Here is a 19,916-nt window from a genome sequence, read left to right on the forward strand (position 1 = left end):
AGAAGCGCAGCGACCGGCCCACGGTCACCCAGCCGCCAAGCGGCGGAGCCGGTTAAAACCGTGCGGCGCGGCCGCCCACTCCCGGACGGGGACGGCCGCGGGAGAGACGGCCCCGTGAGGCCGCCCGCGGCCGCCGACGTCCCGAAATCCGTCCTCCAGGTGGCCGGGAGGGCGGAGGAGAGATGGCGGGTCCCCCGGCGAGGCGGAGCGGCCCGGCCCGGCGGCCGAAACCCTGAGGGCGGACGTCCGGAGCGGCGGAGACGATGCAGGCGAGCGATCCCTTCGGCGGGCGGCGGGCCGGCGTCTCCCCGGCCGCGGCCGGCGGGTCCGCGGGGGCGTCCCAGGCGCGGCCCCCGTTCCGCTTCGGCCAGCCCCCGCCCTTCGGCCGGAGCCCCGCGCCCAACCCGGCCTTCGCCCGGCCTCCCGACTTCTCCCGGCCGCCCGGCTCGGGGAACCCTCCCCCGGGGCAGGTCCCGGGGTTCCCGCCGTCCCCGGGGCTCGGGCCGCGGCCGGCCGCTCCCCTCGCGGCCCCCTCCTCCTCGGCGGCCGGCGCCGCGGGTTTCCGCTTCGGGGCGCCCGCCGCCCCCGGGGCCTTCCCCGGCGCCGCCGACTTCGGGCTGACGGCGGGAGAGACCCCGGGCCGCGGCTTCGGCGGGGCCGAGTTCGGCTTCGGGCCTCCCGAGAACGCCACGTTCAGGCCGATCTTCGGGGCCGAGGCCGAGCCCGAGAGGACGCGGGGCCGGGCGGCCCCGGGGTCCTTCGCCTTCCCTCGCCGCGCGGCGGGCGGCGGCCCCGGGGCGCCGGCCCCTTTCGCCCTCTCCCCGGCGGGCGGCGGCCCGGGCCCCGGGGCCGCCCTCGGCTTTCCCAAGTCGGCGGGCGGGAGCCGTCCGTCCCCGCCGTCCGCCCCCGCCCCGCCGGGTCCCGGAGCCGAGGGGGACGGGGGGGGCCCCGAGCCGGTCTCCGGGAGCCCCGCCGGCGGCCCCGCCGGCTTCGCCCTCTCCCCCCCGGCCCCGGCGGGCGAACCCTCCGCCGCGGGCGGGCCGGGCCGGGCCGGGCGGCCCCCGAGCCCGGCCGGGGGGCCGAAGAGGAAAGAGGAGCGGGACCGCTCGCCGCGACGCCGCGACCGCGACCCCGCCGAGGACCCGGACCCCCCGTCCCGGGGCGACCGCCCCCCCGGGAAGCGTCCCGCGCGGCTGACCCGGCCCCGGAGGGGCGGCCTCTTCGGCCGGACGCTGAAGGACGTGCTGAAGAGCAACGGGGACGGAGGCCGCCCGGCCGGCAGGGACGCGGAGAAGGGAGCCGCGGCTCTCGGGGGCGGAGAGCCCGACCGCGCGGCCGCGGGCCGGGCGGCGTTCGCCGGACCCCGGCTCCCCGGCCCGAGGAAGGAGGAGGAGGCCGAGGGTAGAGACCGAAAGGAAGGTAGGCGCCCGGCGCCCGCCCCGGCCGCCACGCGGCGGACCGAGGCGGCCCCGCCTCTCGGGTCCGTCGGGTAGCCGGGGACGGTCCCTCCGCCGGCCCCGGCGCGCTCTCCCGCCGGCCGGGGGCGGCGCTCCGCGCCCCCGGCCTTTCGACTCCCTTTCCGAAGCCGTCCTCCGTGTCGCCCTCTCGCCCGTGAGGTCGCCTTAGGAGGCTCACGGTATCCCCCCCCCCAGGCACCGTTCGGGTGTCCCCCCACCCCCCTTAAAAAGCCCGAGGCCGCGTCTTCGCGGAGACCCGACGGGGTCGGGGAAGCGTCCCGGGGCGTCCGCGGGCGGACCGCCGCGCATCGTTTCGGACCCACGTCGTCGCTTCTGGAAACGTCGGGTCCCGTCCGCGTCGCCCCGCCTAGGGGCCCGTCCCGACCCCGGGATCCGGGGATCCCGAGAGCCGGGGCCGCGTCGCCGCCTCGCCTCGCCTCGCCTCGCCTCGGCTTCCGGGAGGGGACCGGCCGGGCGGAGAGCCCGCCGCTCGTCCCCTCCCGCCGTCGGTTCATCCGTCCGTTCCGGGGTGTTCAGCGGGCGCTCCCCGCGTGGGGGGCACCGTACCGAGCGCTTGGAACGGACCATCCGGCGAGAGAGAGGGACCGTCCCCGCCCGTCGACGGGCCCCCGGTCTAATCGGGGGGGCCGGACTGGACGGGAACGCCATCTCCCGGTGTGGCCCCACGCTGTCTCTCGCAGATCCCGCCGGAGCCACCCCTTCGCGCCGGAGTAAAAGGAGCGAAAGCGCCGAGAGCCTCGGGGGCCCGTCCCCAAGCCAACTCACGGCCATCCAGTGCAAGAACGTCCCCGACGGCCTCAATACCAGGGCCGTTCTGGAGCGGCACTTCGGCCGATTCGCCAAGGTGCAGCGGGTCTATACCAAGCGCAGCCGCAAGTTCGCCGTCGTGCACTTCTTCGACCACGTGAGTGCCCCCCGCCCTCCGGCGAGCCGAGGGGACGGCCGTCCCGCCCTTCCTCCGGGTGGCCGCCTCCGTCGGGTCGGACGGCCCTGCCGGGTTTCCTTTTAATACCGTCGGCGTTGGTCGAGCGCCTGCTACGCGCGGGGCGCCGTTCCGGGGATCGGGTCGTCCCACGTGGGGCCCGCGGTCTTCGTCCCCGTTTTACGGGTGAGGGGACGGAGGCCCCGAGAGGCGAAGTTGCCCGCGGTCGCACGGCCGACGGGGGGGGGTGGGGGGGGCCGGGATCCGAACCCCTGACCTCCGACTCCCGAGCCCGGGCTCTCCCCACCGAGCCGCGCTGCTGCTCTTCGCCGGCGGCCGGGCCCCGGCCGGGCCGCGGCCTCCGAGACTCTGTTCTCCGGGGCCTCCGGGTATTTCCTCCGCCCGCTCCGCTTCGGGTTCGTTCGTTCGGTCGTATCTGTCGGGCGCCCGCCGGGCGCGCAGCGGGACGGTTCGGCGACGGAGAGGAGATCCCCGCCCGCGGCGGGCTCGGGTCTAGAAGGCCCGTCGTCCACCGTCGGCCCTCCGCCCGCTAACGAGAACGGGGATAATGAGGGCGACGGTTAAGCGCCCGCTACGGGCCGGGCACCGTCCCGAGAGCCGGGGCGGGTCCGGGTCCCCGTCCCGCCGGGGGCTCGCGGCCTCCGTCTCCGTTTCGCCGACGAGGTGACCGGGGCCCGGGGGGGGGGGGGCGACTCGCCCGAGGTCGCGCCGCGGGCGGGCGGCGGGGCCGGGATCGGAACCCAGGGCCTCCTGCCTCCCGTGCTCCGTCCCCGAGGCCCCGCCGCTCGTTTTCGGTCGGCTGCGGAAGGAGCCCGGGCTGGGGGGGGGGTCGGACGTCGCGGGTTCGAGTGCCGGCTCCGCCGCCCGTCGGCCGTGCGACCGTGGGCGAGTCGCTTCTCTGCGCCCCGCTGACCTCATCTGGCAAACGGGGATCAACCGTGAGCCTCCCGTGGGACGGCCCGGGGACCCCCCCCCCCCGTACCTCCCCCAGCGCGTAGGACGGCGCTCCGCGCGTGGTGAGCCCCGAACAGATACCGACGTTATCGTTTCTTTCCCCCGCTTCGTATTCACCTGCCCTTTCTCGACCGGCGGGGAGATGGATCTCGGTGTCCCGCCTCTGTCCGGTTCCGAAACGCCTCGATCTCCGCGTCCTTTTTTCAGGCCTCGGCAGCCCAGGCGAGGAAGAAGGGGAAAGGACTGCATAAGGACGTGGCTATCTTCTGGCACAAGAAGAAGAAGATGAGTGAGTGTCTCCGTCGTTATCCCTACCGCCCGGAACGTCGTGAATTTCCCTTCCGCGTTCCGATATCTTAAATGGGCAAGAGCTGCGTTTCCGGTCTCTGAACCGCGAAAGGTACCGTGCGGCGGAAGGACAGCGTAGCGGGTCAAGTGGGAGGGAGAGCGGGCATCGAATCCCCGCTTTGCGGTTGAGGAAACCGAGGCTCGGGGAAGCTGAGCGACTTGCCCGGGGTCACGCGGCGGGCGGATGACAGAGCCGGGGGTGGAACTCAGGTCCCCCGGCTCCCGGCCTCGCGCCCTATCCGCTCCGCCCTGCCGCCTCCCAGCGCGGGGGATTTCTGCCCGCCCTTTGTTTCCGCTCGCCGAGGGGCGGAACGAAACCGTCCGTGAACGCCCCTTCCCTCTGGGTTCTCTCCCAGTCCCCGGCAAAGGGAGAGCCTTTCCCGAAGCGAGAGATTTGAGGAGAGGCAGGCGTGTTTGCGTTCCGACCGAGCCCGTGTACGTTTACGTATTCAGGTCCGGGTAAGAGAGGGTTTCCGCCCAAGGAGGAGAAGTCCGACGAGAGCGAAGCGAAGCCGGACCCGGAAGAGCCGGGTTTCACGCGTTCCCCGCTTCGGAGACCCCTGGTGCGACCCGCGACCGGCGGCGGCCTTCTCGGCAGGAGGTACGGTCGCCTCTTCTCTCTCCCTCCCTCGGGAAGGGAAGGGAAGGGAAGGTCTCGTCGGAAGACCTCCCGACGCTAACTGTTTCGAATCCTGAAACTAGTGGCGAGGCGGTCGGAACGCTGCCCCGTCTCATTTCGGAGAGATGAGGAGGTTAGAAAATGAGTCCCTCCCCCTGTTTCAGCGTATCCGATTTTCGGGTAACGACCCGTTTTCCCCACCACTTCTGCCGTACGGTTGTGAGGTGCGGCTTGAACCGTACCTTACGGGCAGTTCGCCAGCCTACGACCTAGAAAGACGATTTATCCGCAGCCCGGTTAATACTCTTTTCACCTCTTTTATTTAACGTGTCCACGATGGGATCTGGTTTCTTCGGATTCTTAAAATGATTCGATCGTGAGGGTGAGAAGGTGGGCCGGATGCCGTCCCCCTCTTTCCCTCCGCCCCTCCCCCTCCCCCCTCCCCTCGGCACCGTGCCCGTCTCCACCCGGACGGCTACCTCACCGCCACGGGCTCTCGTCCCATCCCGGCTAGACTACCGTGTCGGCCCTCTCTCCGATCTCCCTCCTGTCTCTCGCCGCTCCGGTCCGTTCTTCGCTCCGCCGCCCGGCTCGTCTTCCCGCGGAAACGCTCCGGGCGTGCCACTCCCCTTCTCAGACACCTCCGGCGGTTGCCCGTCGACCTCCCCTCCAAACGGAAACTCCTCACTCTGGGCTTCGAGGCTCTCCGTCACCTCGCCCCTCCCCACCTCTCCTCCCTCTCCACCGGCCACCCCGCACGCCCCGCTCCTCCGCCGTCCCCCGGTCTCGCCCGTCCCGCCGTCGACCCCCGGGCCGCCCTCCCTCCCCGCCTCCGCCAGACTGACTCTCTTCCCCTCTTCGAAACCCTACTTCGAGCTCACCTCCTCCGAGAGGCCTCCCCGGACCGAGCTTCCCCTTCTCCCCCTGCTCCCCCTCCCCCCCCCCTTCGCCTCCCCTCGGCTAAGCCCCCTTTTCCCCCCTTTCCCTCCGCTCCTCCCCCTCTCCCTTCCCCTCCCCTCGGCACCGTGCCCGTCCGCTCGACTGTGTGTATCTTCGTCACCCTATTCATTTTGTTAAGGAGCTGTACGTCACCCTGCTTCTATTCATCTGCTGTCGTTTTAACGAGGCGTTCTTCCCCTCGGTTCTATTCGTGGCCGTCGGTCTCGTCCGTCCGCCTCCCCCGATCGGACCGTGAGCCCGTCGGAGGGCGGGGACCGTCTCCGTCCGTTACCGACTCGTGCATTCCGAGCGCTCAGTCCGGTGCTCTGCGCAGAGTCGGCGCTCGATAAATACCGTTGAATGAATGAACGGACGAACGAACGACAGCGCGCCGGACGCAGTCAGCGCTTCATAAATACGAATGAACGAACGAACGAACGGCTTCGGCGGGCGCTTACCGTGCGACGAGCGTCGTGCTAAGAGATGGGATCGAGGACGATGACGGTTATGGGATTTGTTAAGCGCCCGCTACGCGCCGAGCGCCGTTCTAAGCGCCGGGGCGGATACGGGATAGTGAGGTCGACCCGCGTGGGGCTCGCGGTCTTCATCCCCGTTTTCCAGGCGAGGGAACCGAGGCGCAGAGAAGCGAAGCGACTCGCCCGAGGTCACACGGCCGACAGGTGGCCGGGATTAGAACCCGTGACCCCTGACGGTCAAGCCCGGGCTCGTTCCACCGAGCGGGGTCACGGGGAGCGGGAGCGGTTACCGACGGCCCCGTGGATCCCCGACCTCCCCGCCGATAAACCGTTACGGACCTCGTCCGCGAATCTGTCCCAGGAATCTAAACGTCGGGTGAAATGATGCGGTGCCCAAGCCTACCTCCGAACTAGTGGTGGTGATGACGTCGGCGTTCGTCAGGCGCCTGCTACGCGCCGAGCACCGTTCTGAGCGCCGGGGTAGACCCGGGGGAATCAGGTCGTCCCACGTGAGGCTCGCGGTTAATCCCCGTTTTACAGACCCCGGGACGGGGACTCGGCCCGACCCGACGGGCTCCGCGTCTCACCCCGGAGCTCGGTACGGCGCCTCGTAAGCGCTTCGCGAACGCCGACCGAAGAGGAGACGGCGACGGGCACCGAGGCGTCCGCCTGTCAGCTGGGTCTTGGCGCCGACCTTCCTCTCTCCTTTTCACTTCCTCTCTCCGGTAGCTCTCCGGTCAAGAAGGCCGGCCTTCCGAAGGCCCTTCAGTTCGAGACGGACCCCTTCGATTCGGGCTCGGAGGGCCAAGGCCCCGAGGGCTCGGGGACGTCGACGCCCTCCCCCGGCAACCTGGCGGGCGCCGCGGCGGAGACGGCCGAAGAGAGATACCGCCTTCTCGACCAGAGGGATAAAATCATGCGACAAGGTGATCGTGATTTCGCGACGCGCCGGGTTAGGCGATCGGAGACGACGAGCTCGTCCGTCACTCGGTGGCGCCGCCGTTCCGCGTTTCGTTTTCGAACGGAAGCGTGCCGGGGAGGAGGGTGTCCGAACTGACCGACTTCCCTACCGGCCGGATTCGGCCGACGTCTTCTGTTGTTCAGTCCGTCGGTCGGTTGTATATCTCGAGCGCTTGGCGGGTGCGGGACGCCGTAGCGAGTGCTGGGACGGTTTGTTCGTTCAGTTGTGTTTATTGTGTTGCCAAGTTCAGCGCTTGGAGAGAACAGCGCAACAACCGACGCAAGGGTAGGATGCGGTGTGACCGAGCTGGTAGACGGGCTCCGTGTCCACGACGGGCCTTCCGGGTTAGAGGGGAACAAAGACACTGACATCGGCGAATCTCACGTCCGTCCGCGAGTGAGTGCCGCGGGGTTGAGGGAGAGGCGGATGAGGGGCGCGGATCCACGTGCCGGGATCAGAAGCGGCGTGGCTCAGCGGAAAGAGCCCCGGCTTTGGAGCCGGGGATCGTGGGTTCGGATCCCGGCTCCGTCGGCCGCGTGACCGCGGGCGAGTCGCTTCGCTTCTCTGCGCCTCGGTTCCCTCACCTGTGAGACGGGGATCGAGACCGGGAGCCCCGCGTGGGACGACCTGATTCCCTCGCGTCTCCCTCGGCGCTCGGGACCGTGCTCTGCGCACGGTGAGCGCCTGACGAACGCCGGCGTCGCCGGCGTCAGCACGGAAGGGAGAAGAGCTGAGCTGTCGTCTTTAGCGGATAAACGCGTACACGGGGGATCCGCAACGTGAGCGACTCGGTCGCGCCTGCACCTGTGCTTGTCTGAGGATTTGTTTCCCCTGTAGCGCGGAGCTGGCGAGTGGGAACTTTGAAGGCCGTTCCTACTTCAGATGCAGTGTAGCGGTAGGAGAGGTTCCGTGCGTCCCGGTTCCGTCAGGCGAGACTTCCGCGGTCCCCTTTGGAAACCGAGTTTCCTCCCAAGGTTTAGCAGCCTCTAGAGTCACTTGGCTAAGCGGGGCCCTATTTCTGTGGGGACGATAGTGATGGCAGCATCGACCCGGTGCCCTAAGATGGCTGAAGGGATACTGTGGCACGGGGTTCTAGGAAATTCATCCCGTTGGAGGCGGTGGGATTTAAGGAGAGATTCGAAGGTGGGAGGAGCCGTGACCCGGCTCACGTGGGAAGGGAGGGAATTCCGAGTCCGGACGGGCCTCGGTTTAACAGAAGTCGTCCGGGTTCCCCCGTCCGTCCGTCGTGAGAGGTGGTGGCCGGACGCGGACGGTTAACTTACCCCGAGCCCACGTTCACCCTGTTGTTGTTGGTTTTTTTTTTTCCGGCGGTCGTCGCCGTTCTCGTTCAGCTCGCGTCAAGAGAACTGACCTGGATAAAGCTAAGACGTTTGTTGGAACTTGCCCAGACATGTGTCCCGAGAAAGAGAGGTACATGAGAGAAACCAGGAACCAACTGAGTATTTTCGAATTGATCCCCGGAACCGACCAGGTAGCGACGCTCACGTTTTCCTTCCGCCGGTTCGGGCCGTTAAACTTTTGGCGTCCCCCCCCCCCCCCCCCCCCCCCCGCCCCCGCGCACACGTCTTCGTTCGAAAAGCGACACTGATGTGTTTTCGGATACGGGTGGGGGCGGAGGGTTAAGATTGGAGGATTATTGATTCTAGGCTCGAGAGGCAGCGTGGCCTAATGGGTAGGGCTCGGGAGTGAGGAGTTCTCTGCCACCAGACTGACATGCGACCTCGGACAAGTCACTTCTCTGTGCCTCAGTCACCTCACCTGTAAAAGGGGGATCAAGACCGAGCCCCGTACGGACCGCGTCCGACCCGATCGGCCCCCGTCCACCCCCCCCGCTCAGCGGAGGGCCCGGCACGTACGTGCTCGGCCGGTACCGTGCCAAAAAGCGCGCGGTTACCGTTTAGACAGACGGATGATTCGAAAACGGAGGCGGTAAAGCTTTCGCTGGGCGATCCTGAAAGCGCAGTGTTCTCCGAGTGTTTGCAGGACCCGATGGAAGCGTGTGAACGCTAGAATTAGTAATTTCCTCCCGGAGAATTCCTTTAAAAAACATACGTCGACCCTCTGCGGAGGCAGATTCATTTTCGGGAGTGAGCGGCTCCTGGAAATCGCACCTTGACACGCAGCCGAAACGCAGCGTGGACAAGTCGGTGGGCATCTTCCCGCGGGCGATGCAGGAGTTAGAAAGATCCAGCCGGGGTAAAAATCTTAAGAAAATTAGGCGAGCCGCGTTTCCACGCTCGGTAAAACTCGCTGTATCGTATGTGGGGGCAAGAGCGGCGTGGCTCAGGGGAGAGAGGCCGGGCCGGGGAAGTGTTGCGCGCGCGGGTCGGTTAAGTACGGTCATTTTGTCGTTCCGGCTTCCCGCCGCTCTGTCCTCCGCCGTTAGGTAGACCATTCGGCCGCGATAAAGGAATACAGCCGATCTTCAGCGGATCAGGAAGAACCTTTACCCCACGAGCTCCGGCCTTCTGGGGTGTTAAGTATGACCATGGACTATTTAGTCACGCAGATCATGGACCAGAAGGAAGGCAGTTCACGCGACTGGTATGATTTCGTGTGGAACAGGACCCGCGGGATAAGGAAGGTGAGGAACTGGCCGTCGACCGCCGCCGTCGAAAGCGAGGGGTCTCGCCTTCGAAAGGCCCGTGACCTCTCCGCGTCCGAGTGACGGCGTAATTTATCGAGGAGGGGGTGTTTCAGAAAAACGGAACGTTTGGCGCTTCCGGTACAACGCTGGGTATTTTCAGGGTGATGATCGAAGAAGGCGTTAAGAGATGCGGCGTGGCTCAGTGGAAAGAGCCCAGTCAGGGGTCCCGGGTTCGGCCCCCGACCCGGCCGCTCGTCAGCCGCGTGACCGTGGGCGGGTCACTTAACTGCTCGGTGCCTCGGTGACCTCTTCTGTGAAATGGGGATGGAGACCGTGAGCCCCTCGTGGGACGACCCGATTCCCCCGTGTCTGCCCCAGCGCTTAGGGCGGTGCTCGGCACACAGTAAGCGCTTGACAAATAACATTGATCGAAAGGAGGTGGGGGTCCCGAGTAGAAGCCAGCTGAGTAGTGAAACGTGAGGCTCATCCCTGATATTCGTCAGTCGGACCGTACGCTCGTCGCGGGCGGGGAGCGTATCCCCCAACTCGGTCACGCCGTCCTCTCCCGAGCGCTCGGGACGGGGCTCTGCCCACGGTGAGTGCTCAGTAAATACGGCCGATGAGTCTCAGCGTCGACGGATGCTCAGAGGGAGGGTTCGTTTTTCTGTTTCGCCAGGACATAACCCAGCAGCATCTCTGCGATCCTCTGACGGTGTCTTTAATCGAGAAATGCGCCCGGTTTCACATCCACTGCGCTCACTGTATGTGTGAGGAGCCCATGTCTTCTTTCGACGCGAAGATAAACAACGAGAACATGACCAAGTGTCTCCAGAGCCTGAAGGAGATGTACCAGGATCTGGCCAACAGAGGAGTTTTTTGCAAAAGCGAAGCGGAATTCAGAGGTTACAGCGTTCTGCTCAATCTCAACAAGGGAGATATCCTGAGGTGAGTTTTCCGTTCAAGAAAACCGATCGGTACCGCGAAGCAAGATGGGCGGTCAAGAGACATTAGCGGAAGGAGGTCCAAGTGGCAGAGAGGTGGAGGATCGGGAATTAGACCAGTGGGAAAATCAGTAGAGTGGACCGACCCCGGAGGCCGGGAGCGTGGGTAGATCTGGTAGGAGCGGAGGAATGAGAGAAAACGACCGATTAATCGGCGGCTTGTATCGAGGGCACTGTATTAACTGAGTGCTTGGGAGGGTACCCCGGAGTCGATAAAAGCGTTCCCGGCATCTATCACGAGGGGCCAGAGTTATTTTCAAGGACAGGTATCGAGGAGTGAGTGAGTGAGTGAGTGAGTGAGTGAGAAACGGCCCCTTTCTTAATATTTTTTTTTTTTTTGAGTCCCAAGTGTGTGCGACGCACGGTCGGGAGGGCTCAGGAGGTCTAGAAGCCTGGATCCCGCCCCAGAAGGTTGGAAGGTTTTTGTCAAGTATTTGATTTCCGGAGAGGAAGATTAGAGCGGAATTTGAACGTTAAAACTTAGGGGCCCTAATGCGCCTTAGGCTCCGATTCGCGTTTGAGATCCCTGGGAAAGTGCGTGGTAGAAATGGCTGCAGTTTTGAAACGCGTGCTCTTTAAAATGCTGAGCGTTTCCAGGCGAATGCCCGATTCGAAATATAACCTCGTCGGAGAAGCAGGGTGGCCCAGTGGGTGAGAACGCGGGCCCGGGCGTCAGAGGACCTGGGGTCTAATCCCGGCTCTGCCAGGAGTCTGGCAGGCAACCCCCGCGCCTCAATCACCTCATTTGTAAAATGGGAATTAATTCCCACTCCCAGGTAGACTGGGAGCACCGCCGGGACGTGGACCGGTTCCGGCCCGATTGTCTTGCATCTTACCCCAGGGCTTAGCTCGGTGCTTGGAGCGTCGTAGGCGCTTAACAAGAGCCAGTGCTGTCGACCGAAAATATTCGAATTATTTTTCCGTAAGTTTGTCCGAGCGGCAGTTTTCGGGATCCCTCAATTTTGAATTTTAGATCGAGCTATCCAAGCGCGGAGGAGCGCCTGGGCAATTTTTCAAGAGACGAGAACCCGTTCCGTCAGATCGTTTAAAGCTGAAGCGCGTTTGGCCGCAGAGAGAGAGATTTTCTTCAGGCTGACATTTCATTTCGGAACTTTTAACGTGTCCCCGGTAACTTTTCGGTCGGGCCCTCTGTGCTTTTTTTCTCTCTGCTCTCCTCTTTAGCTAACGAACGTTGAGCGTAGCGAGTCACGCGGTTTGCGGTAGGTATATTTTGGATATGAGCTTCTCACAGGACGCGCGTCGCTTGCGTTTCTCTTCTTCTTGCTCCGCGCTGTCCGGGAAGACTGATCCACGCCTGCGACTTGGGTCACCACCCCTCCGCAGATAACTTCCAGTTCCGTCTCCGCCTCCCTCGCCTGATTCAGTCCCGCGTCTCCCCCCGCCTCCGGGACGTCTCTCGGCTCGCCCGCGCCCCCAAGCCCGACGCGGACGAAGCCGAGCCTGCCCTTCGAAGCTCCCCCCGCCCCCCCCCCCCCCCCGGGTTCCCGTTGCCGTCGGACGACGTCGCCCTCCCTCACGTCCGCGGGGTCTGCCACTTTGGCCTCATCCTCAGCTCCTCGGTATCACGTCCGCTGGGTCCCCGCGTTCCTCCGGTGTCTCCTCGGACACGTTTCTCGCGCCCGCCCCGTTTCCCGGCGCCGGAGCAGCTCCCCCCGAGTGGAAAGGCTCTTCCTGTCGCAGTCGGCCCACTGCGTCGGCCTCTTAGGCCGGCCTCCCTGCCTTCTAGCCTCTCCCCCTCCGCCCGACGGTCGCCGCCCCTGGCCGGACCGACGGCCGTCGCTCAGCACGCCTCTCCCCTCTCCGGGGACCGGCGATCTCACTGCGCGTCGGAGAGAAACCGCCCGTTGATGGCTCTAAGGCTCCGTGCCGTCGCTTTCCGTTTCACGGAGCGGCTCTTCTCCCCTGCTCCTTCGGCCTGCGCTTTTTGCTCCCTCAGACTCACCTCCCGGCGGCACCCGCTCTCGTCTCGCCCGCCTGCGGCCCCCGCCTCGGCCTCTCCCCCTGCCTGGGAAACCCTCCCCCCTCCCCCCCCAGATTCCCCAGCCTGTCACCCTCGCCGCATTCGGAGCCCTCCTAAAACCTCTCCCCCCCCCCCCCCGCCTCCGGCAGGTCCTCCGGGATTACGTCCCAACACCCCAGATCACGTCGGGATCGATCCCACGGCCACCTCCGTCGCCCGGGCGGATTTATTCACCCGCCCTCGGCGCTCGTGGTATTGGATCGCCTGTAAATATTCCGCCGCCCAGGAGCGGGGAATTAACCTTTGAATTTTCTTAATGGTACCTGTTAAGCACTCGCTATGTTCCGAGCGCCGAACTAGATTCCGGGAGGATAATTAGGTTGGATGTGGTCACTGTCCTATGTGAGGCTCGCAGTCTGAGTAGGAGGGAGACGTCGATGTCTATCAGCCGGAAGCCGTCCGTGTCGGTTGGAGTCATTTTCCAGGGGTCTTCTGTCGAGGAGCGGCACTGTGGCTTAATGGAAAGGGCCTGAGGGCGTGGCTCAGTGGAAAGAGCCCGGGCTCGGGAGCCGGAGGTCGCGGGTTCGAATCCCAGCCCTGCCACACCTGTCAGCCGTCGTGACTGTGGGCGAGTCACTTCACTTAACTTCTCTGTGCCGCAGTTACCTCAGCTGTAAAATGCGGACTAACCGTGAGCCTCACGGGGGACAACCCGACGACCCTCTGTCTACCCCGGCGCTTAGAACGGTGCCCTGCACGTAGTAAGCCCTGAACGGATACCAACGTTGTTATTCTCCGGGCCTCAGTTCCCTCATCTGTAAAATGGGGGTGAAGACTGTGAGCCTCACCCGGGACAACCCGATGACCCCGCGTGTCCCCCGGCGCGTAGAACGGGGCTCTGCGCATAGCAAGCGCTTAACAGTAATGACGTTGGCATCTGTTGTTGTTGTTAATTCCCATTTTCCGGGAAACGGAGCTACGGAGAAGTCAGGTGTGACCCGCGCGAAGTCACACAGCGGATGAATGGCGGAGCCGAGAGTAGAACCCGGGTCCTCTGACTCGCGGGCGTGCGGTCTCTCCTCTGGGCCACACCGCTGCCTCCCAGGCGTTCAGTACAGTGGGTCGCACTCAACGTTTTACTAGGTAGCGGTTCTACTGCGTTAACGGTGACCCGTTTTCAAGCTGTGAAAATCTCTCCCGGAGCCGAACGTTCCTCCTCTAACCCCCAGGGAAGTGCAACGGTTCCAGCCTTCGGTCCGAAACTCCCCGGAGGTGAAATTCGCCGTCCAGGCGTTCGCCGCGTTGAACAGCAACAACTTTGTGAGGTTTTTCAAGCTGGTGCGGACGGCTTCCTATCTGAACGCCTGTCTCTTACACTGTTACTTTAATCAGGTAAGGAAGTGGCGGTCTAAGGACGCGTGTTGCGTTCGATGCGAAGCAGAGACCCGCGGGCGGATTTCCGGTCGAGGAACCAGCGCGTGATCGGCCGTACGCGTGACGGTCGCTGCCCGTTCTCCTTTCTCTTGCCGTGTCGTTCCGTCGGACGGGTAGAGGTACTCGCTTCGACCCACCGGCTCGCTTCGTAAACGCACGTAGCCGACGTTTCGAATCGAGAGGAAGGGCCGAGGCGGCGCGGCGTAGCGGAGGGAGCGCGGGCCCGGGAGCCAGCGGGTCACGGGTCCTGATCCCGACGCGGCCGCTCGTCTGCTGGGTGACCTCGGGCCAGCGGCTTCACTTCTCTGGGCCTCGGTCACCTCATCCGGAGAGCGGGGAATGAGACCGTGAACCTCGTGTGGGACGGGGACCGTGCCCAACCCGCTTTGCTTGGCTCCACCCCGGCGCTTAGGGCAGTGCCCAGTACATAGCGAGCGCTTAACGGATGCCGTAATTATCATTATTACTATATTTCAGTTTCGGTCGACATCCACCCCTTGCGCCGGTAATTTCTGTCAGAACCGAAATTTTGCCCAGGGACGTAAACTCAGATGAATGAAAATGTTAGTAGATAATTTGATTTGGGCCAGTTTCTTCTAGATGACCTAGAAAGCGTTAGAGGACCTTTGGAGGTCTTTTGTAAAATCCAGTTTTTCCCGTACCGTTACGGCTGCCCCTTCGTCATCGCCAGTGGTGTGTACCGAGCACTTACCGCGTGCAGAGCACCGTGTTAGCACTTGGGGAGTTGGGTACAACGGAGTCGGTGCGCACGTTCCCCGTCCACAACGGGCTTACGGTCTAGATGGAGAGTCAGGCGGTAGAATGAATAAATCATCGATAATAGATCATTTACAGGTAGGGACACATGTGCCCCGACGTCGTTGTCTTCGTCGGAGCGTAGACCGTCGAGAAGCAGCGCGGCTCAGTGGAAAGAGCCCGGGCTCTGGGGTCGGAGGTCATGGGTCCGAATCCCGGCTCGGCCACTTGTCGGCTGGGTGACCGCGGGCGAGTCGCTTCGCTTCTCTGGGCCTCATTTACCTCATCTGTAAAATGGGGATTAACCGCGAGCCTCACGGGGGACGACCTGACGGGCCCCGCGCCTAGTAAGCGCTTAACGAACACCAACGCCATTATTATTATCTTCCAGACGCACGTGCACCGGTAAAGCCTTCTCAGAAATTCATCCGTTTTTTTCCCCTCTCTTTTGAAAGATTCGTAAAGATGCTCTGAAAGCTCTCAGTATTGCTTACACCGTGAGCCTTCAGAGATCTACCGTCTTCCCCCTGGACAACTTGGTGCAGATGTTACTGTTTAGGGATTCTGAAGAAGCAACTGATTTTTTAAGTTTCTATGGCCTGAGTGTATCCGACGGGTAAGTACCCGAAACTTCCGTGGTGGTGACCTCCTGAGTCTTTCTCTGCTTTCCGCCGGGATCGTCGCCCGGTTTTTGTTTTTTTTTTTTTTTTTTGTGACTCGGTATTTTGTAAGCGACCCTGGCGAGACCGGGAAAACGGAATGAGCGGTTTCGGTGCCGAGAGATCTGTTCTCACAAGTTCTCCTTCCCCTCGCTACATCCCGAGAGCTGGAATAAAAATGGCTTACAGACGGGTCCGATACGTCTGGCCAGTTTTCTCTGAACTTACGTAGCACCTCACGTCCGGGACGCTCGTGAAATCGAAACGGGTCCCTCGGCGGGACGTGCGCTGGCTCGTCTCGCCGTCGCGAAGGTCTGTGCGGTACAGGAGACCGAACTACGACATTTTAGCCGCCTTTTAACTTCTTGAAGCACTGCGACTGTAGTAAGTTAAATATCTGAGCCCGTCGAAGACGCCAGCTCCTGAATGGTTCGGGTCGGGTCTTAAATAGGAGGGGTAATGGATTTCTTACCGTTTCCTCTTCTAGATTACGCAGGTGGGCTTCGGGTGCTTGTTTAAAAGGCCGGAGCGTGTGCGGCGTGGTCCAACGGACCGTTTCCTTCCTTCGAGATCGCCCTTCTTGGAGGCCGAAAAAGTTCCTTAGAACACCCCGTCTCCACCTAGGTTCGTTGAGCTGAATCGCTCGGCGTTCATGGAACCCGAGGGATTGTCGAAAGCCAAGAGATCGACGTTTATCACCCGGAAGCTGTCCGTGTCGGTTGGAGAAGTTGTGAACGGAGGGCCGCTACCCCCACTGACTCAGCACGTCCCCGTGTGCAGTTTCAGTAGCCAGAACAGATACGTCGGAGAGAGCGCCGCGCCGGAGGCCGTCAGCAGCAGTCAGAAAGCCAGCTTGGATGTAGCAGGTGATGAACCAGTAAACGGGTCGTCTTCGCCTCTCGCGTGTGGATCGGCGGCGTCTCCCAGTGGTGGTTTTTTCTCTTCACGTTCCATTCGTTTATTTCCTTTTTTAAGGTGCTCGTTAAGCGCTTACTATGTGCCCGTTATTTCTTTTATTAAGGTATTTGTTAAGCGCTCAGTCATGTGCCCGTTATTTCTTTGTTTTAAGGTATTTTGTTAAGCGCTCGTTGTGTGCCCGCTACCGTGCCCAGCCCCGGGGCAGATACGAGCAGGTCGGGTTGGACACGGTCCCCGTCCCATTCGGGGGCTCACGGCCTTCATTCCCGTTCTGCGGATGAGGTAACTGAGGCGAGGGAGAGGTGGACTCCCCCCGAGGTCGTACAGCGAGCGTGATTAGAATCCGGGTCCTTGTGACACCCGGGCTCTCTCTGGGTCACGCCGCCTCAGCGAAATTCATTCGGTCGTATTTACGGAGCGCGTACCGTGTGCGGAGCACGGTACCGAGCACCTGGGAGAGTCCGACGGTTAACAGATACGGCCCCCGCGCACGGCGTCCTTAGGGTCCCTAAGGGGAGCGCCGAGCAGGAAGGGGAACCTGCAAGCGGGAGTAATCGCTTCCGGCTCAGACGTGGTCAGCGGTGGCGTTTCCCCCCGGGGACCGAAAGATGAAAAACAAACTCGACGGCCGGAGACGTACCAACGGCGCCTCAAACCCGTATCCGTCCAACGCTCCGGCCGGCCCGGGTCCCGCCGGGAACGCGGTTCAGCGATTTCTTTCCTGGGACAGGAGGAACGACAGGCGGTCTTCCCTTTTCAGGTTCTCCTGCAGGAGGGATGGGAGAAGAAAGAAGCTCGGGATCGGAAGGGCTCGTGACGCGAGGCCCGCCTCAGCCCCAGCCCCAACCCGCCCCTCCGGCTCCGCTTCCCGCGGCCGCCCCCGTCCCACTGCCGGGGCTCTTGCGACACGGACCCGGCCCTTCGCCGCCCGCGCCACCCCTTCTCTTTCAGCCCGTCGCGCAACCCGAGCTTCCACCTCCTAAACCCCGACCCACTTACGCCGATCTGGTAAGGGATTTTCCTCGAGGAGGGTGACGAGACTCGGCCCGCGGTGACGTACGTCGGCATTACCTGAGTCGGCTCTCGGTCGCGGGACTGTGTTATATTCCTGAACCGGGTCGTGCTGGAGCGCTCACGGCGTGCCGAGCGCCGCGCCGGGCGCCCGGGAGACCGCCTGTAACAGGACACAGGCACGTTCCTGCCCACCGTGGGCTGGCCCCGCCATAGTGTACGTTTTCAGTACGTATATTGATTGGGTCGTGAGGCAGTCGGGGAACCTTCTTCCCGCGACACGAGCCGGTGCACCCAGGCGGCCTTGAGATAGCTGAGGACGCCCAGCGTGCGGTTTCCTTAGAACGGGATCTCGCCAAAACTCGGTCCTCCCGCTTGTAGAAGAACTGGCTAAGTTCATTAGAGCGACTCGGAGAATCTCTAATCCGGAAGCCGCCGAGCCTCGGATTCACATTCTTGCATCCGCATCCCTGCGGCGGTGCGTTTACGCGGAACGGGAAGCTTAGCCAAGACTTTGAATTTCCTTTCTAAAACTGAGCTGCGGGAATGGGGCGCGAGGGAATTAACGTCAGGGTGACGTGTTCGAGAGCTAGGGGAGTCGGGTGGAGTCGCCGGCTCTGACGGGTCGGTCAGGAGGAGAGTTGGAAGACGAGTTCGGTCCCGGCCGTGTGGAGCTCGGGTTTCCGGCGGCACGTCCGCACGGAGAGGGCCTCGGGGCGGGAGGAGATGAAAGATCAGATCGTAGAGGGGGAGCGGCTGGAGCTAGGAGGTGGATCTGGGCGGCGTGGACCTAGAGGGAGCGGGTGAGCTCCCCGGGGGAGACGGGAGGGGGACCCAGACCCGAATCCTGGGTGCACCCGCAGTTGGAGAATAGGCGGCGGGGGAAGAGTCAGCCAGAGCACGGGAAGAGAAGGCGAGAGGGAACCGTGTCCGAGAGGCGGGGTTAGACGGCGTCTCCGTGACGGGGGGACGGTCGCGGGATCGAAGGCGGCGGAGGGGCCGAGGAGGACTAGGCCAGTCGATCGGGGTGTGTCGGATCGGCAGTCTCGGGGGGGATGAGGAGGGCAGAAACTAAACCCCGAGGGAGCAAGGGCCAAGTGGGAGAAGGGGACGTGGAGGCGGCGGGCCTACGCGGTTCTCTCAGGCGGCTCGGACGGTCGTGGGAGGGCGACGGCCGGGGTCGTCGGTATTGGTTGAGCGCTCACCGTGCGCAGAGCACCGTTCGAAGCGCTGGGGGAGATGCAGGGTCGTCAGGCGGTCCCACGTGAGGCTCCCGGTCTCCGTCCCCGTTTTCCAGATGAGGGAACGGAGGCCCAGAGAAGCGAAGTGACTCGCCCGCGGTCCCACAGCTGACGAGTGGCAGGGCCGGCATTCGAACCCGCGACCTCTGACTCCCGAGCCCGGGCTCCTGCCGCTGAGCCACGCTGCTTCTGGGCTGTTCGGCTCAGTGGCGTCCGAAAAAGGGGTTTCGGGTGTTTTCCTTCCGAGTTAAGCGTGACCGAAGCTGCCGGAGGAAAAATAAACCTCGCGCCGTCGAATAATCAAGACTGCGGCGTCCAAGACCTTGCCGTGCACCGAGCGCTGTGCCGAGCGCCGGGGTAGATACACAAGCGATCAGGTCGGACGGTCCCTTGCCCCACGCGGGGCTCACGGTCCGAGGGGAAAGGAGGACAGGTGTTTCGATTCCCCTTGTACGGATAAAGGAGACCGAGTCGCAGAGAAGTTAAGCCAGCCGCCCAGAGTCACACAGCAGGCAAGTGGTGGAGCTGGGATTAGGACTCGGGTCCTTCTGGTTCCCGGGCCCAGGCTCTAGCCACTAGGCCAAGCTGTTCCATTTAAATTTTAGCAGATGGCGGCGTTATAGGGTAGCTCTTGAAGCAGACCCGTGATGGAAATCTTCTGAAATAGTCGTGCAGTTCTCTCTGTGAGAAACCGAGTTGTCTTTTGGAGTCTGTTCTTTTATTTTAAAAAAAACCCAAAGACGCCCTGTACTGACTTCTTCTGCCCTTCTTTTTCCTTCAGGATATCGCCCAAGTCGCGGAGGAGCTCGTGGAAGATGTTCTCAAAGAAGACTGTGAGGAAGTCGGCGGGACGGGAGCAGGTTACGCCGCTGCGGCTCTGTGGTAAATCTCCCCCGTTCCGGATCGTTCACCGTGAAGGTTGAAGGAGCTAAATGCTCAGTTAGACGAGCAGAGGTCGTCTGCAAACGTTCGGGGGCCCGTATCTCGACGGGACCTCCGCCCACGCGCGATCCTTGCCGCAGTCGAAATAACCACGGTACTCGTCGAGCGCCTTCTACGCGCTGAGCGCCGTTCCGAGCGCTGGGGTGGCTACGGGGTAACGGGATTGTCCCCCGTGGGACTCACGTTCTTCAATCCCCGTTTTTACGGATGAGGGAACTGAGGCACAGAGAAGTGAAGTGATTTGCTCGAGGTCCCACGGCGGATAAGCGGTGGGGCCGGGATTAGAACCCCCGACCCCCGACTCCCCAGCCCGGGCTCTTCCCGCCGCGCCGCGCCGCTGTAGAACTTTCCCCCCGATGGCGTCCCATCTCGTCCTTCGATCCGCTCTCGGGAGATCATCCTCCGGCAAAGGCCGGGACGGTTCTGTCGACCGCCTTGCTTTCGTCCGGTTATTTCTGCCAACAGCCGGGGGTCCGTGGACGGCCCAACGCTCCCGGTTCGCGTGCCCTTCAGTGCGTTTCAAACTAGTAGAGGTTTCGTTTCCGGGAACGTTTAACTTGGACCGTGAGCCCCGAGGAGGAACAACTTCACGGACTCTGGGGTTGTGTTCGGGGGGGGGGGGGTACGTCGGCGACAAGTTTATTCTC

General features: G+C 63.4%; 1 protein-coding gene across 3 annotated transcripts in view; it reads left to right on the forward strand.

Moving 5' to 3' along the window:
• Nucleotides 1-7,338: 7,338 nt before the first annotated feature.
• The window catches only part of LOC100083530 (minichromosome maintenance complex component 3 associated protein), a 32,118-nt gene continuing 19,540 nt past the window's right edge, over nucleotides 7,339-19,916 (forward strand). Inside the window, exons 1-9 of one of the 3 annotated variants that reach the window (XM_029068616.2) lie at nucleotides 7,339-7,692; nucleotides 8,071-8,210; nucleotides 9,126-9,323; nucleotides 10,003-10,271; nucleotides 13,538-13,700; nucleotides 14,954-15,114; nucleotides 15,782-16,023; nucleotides 16,836-17,083; nucleotides 19,109-19,209. In XM_029068616.2, coding sequence (XP_028924449.1) covers nucleotides 8,130-8,210; nucleotides 9,126-9,323; nucleotides 10,003-10,271; nucleotides 13,538-13,700; nucleotides 14,954-15,114; nucleotides 15,782-16,023; nucleotides 16,836-17,083; nucleotides 19,109-19,209 — 1,463 coding nt within the window. In that variant the 5' untranslated portion in view covers nucleotides 7,339-7,692; nucleotides 8,071-8,129. Of the gene's footprint in view, nucleotides 7,693-8,070; nucleotides 8,211-9,125; nucleotides 9,324-10,002; nucleotides 10,272-13,428; nucleotides 13,452-13,537; nucleotides 13,701-14,953; nucleotides 15,115-15,781; nucleotides 16,024-16,835; nucleotides 17,084-19,108; nucleotides 19,210-19,916 lie in introns of those variants that run through there. The other 2 variants (XM_029068617.1, XM_029068618.2) reach the window with 2 other exon arrangements.

This window comes from Ornithorhynchus anatinus, chromosome 7 (assembly GCF_004115215.2).
Source record: "Ornithorhynchus anatinus isolate Pmale09 chromosome 7, mOrnAna1.pri.v4, whole genome shotgun sequence".
NCBI lineage: Eukaryota > Metazoa > Chordata > Mammalia > Monotremata > Ornithorhynchidae > Ornithorhynchus > Ornithorhynchus anatinus.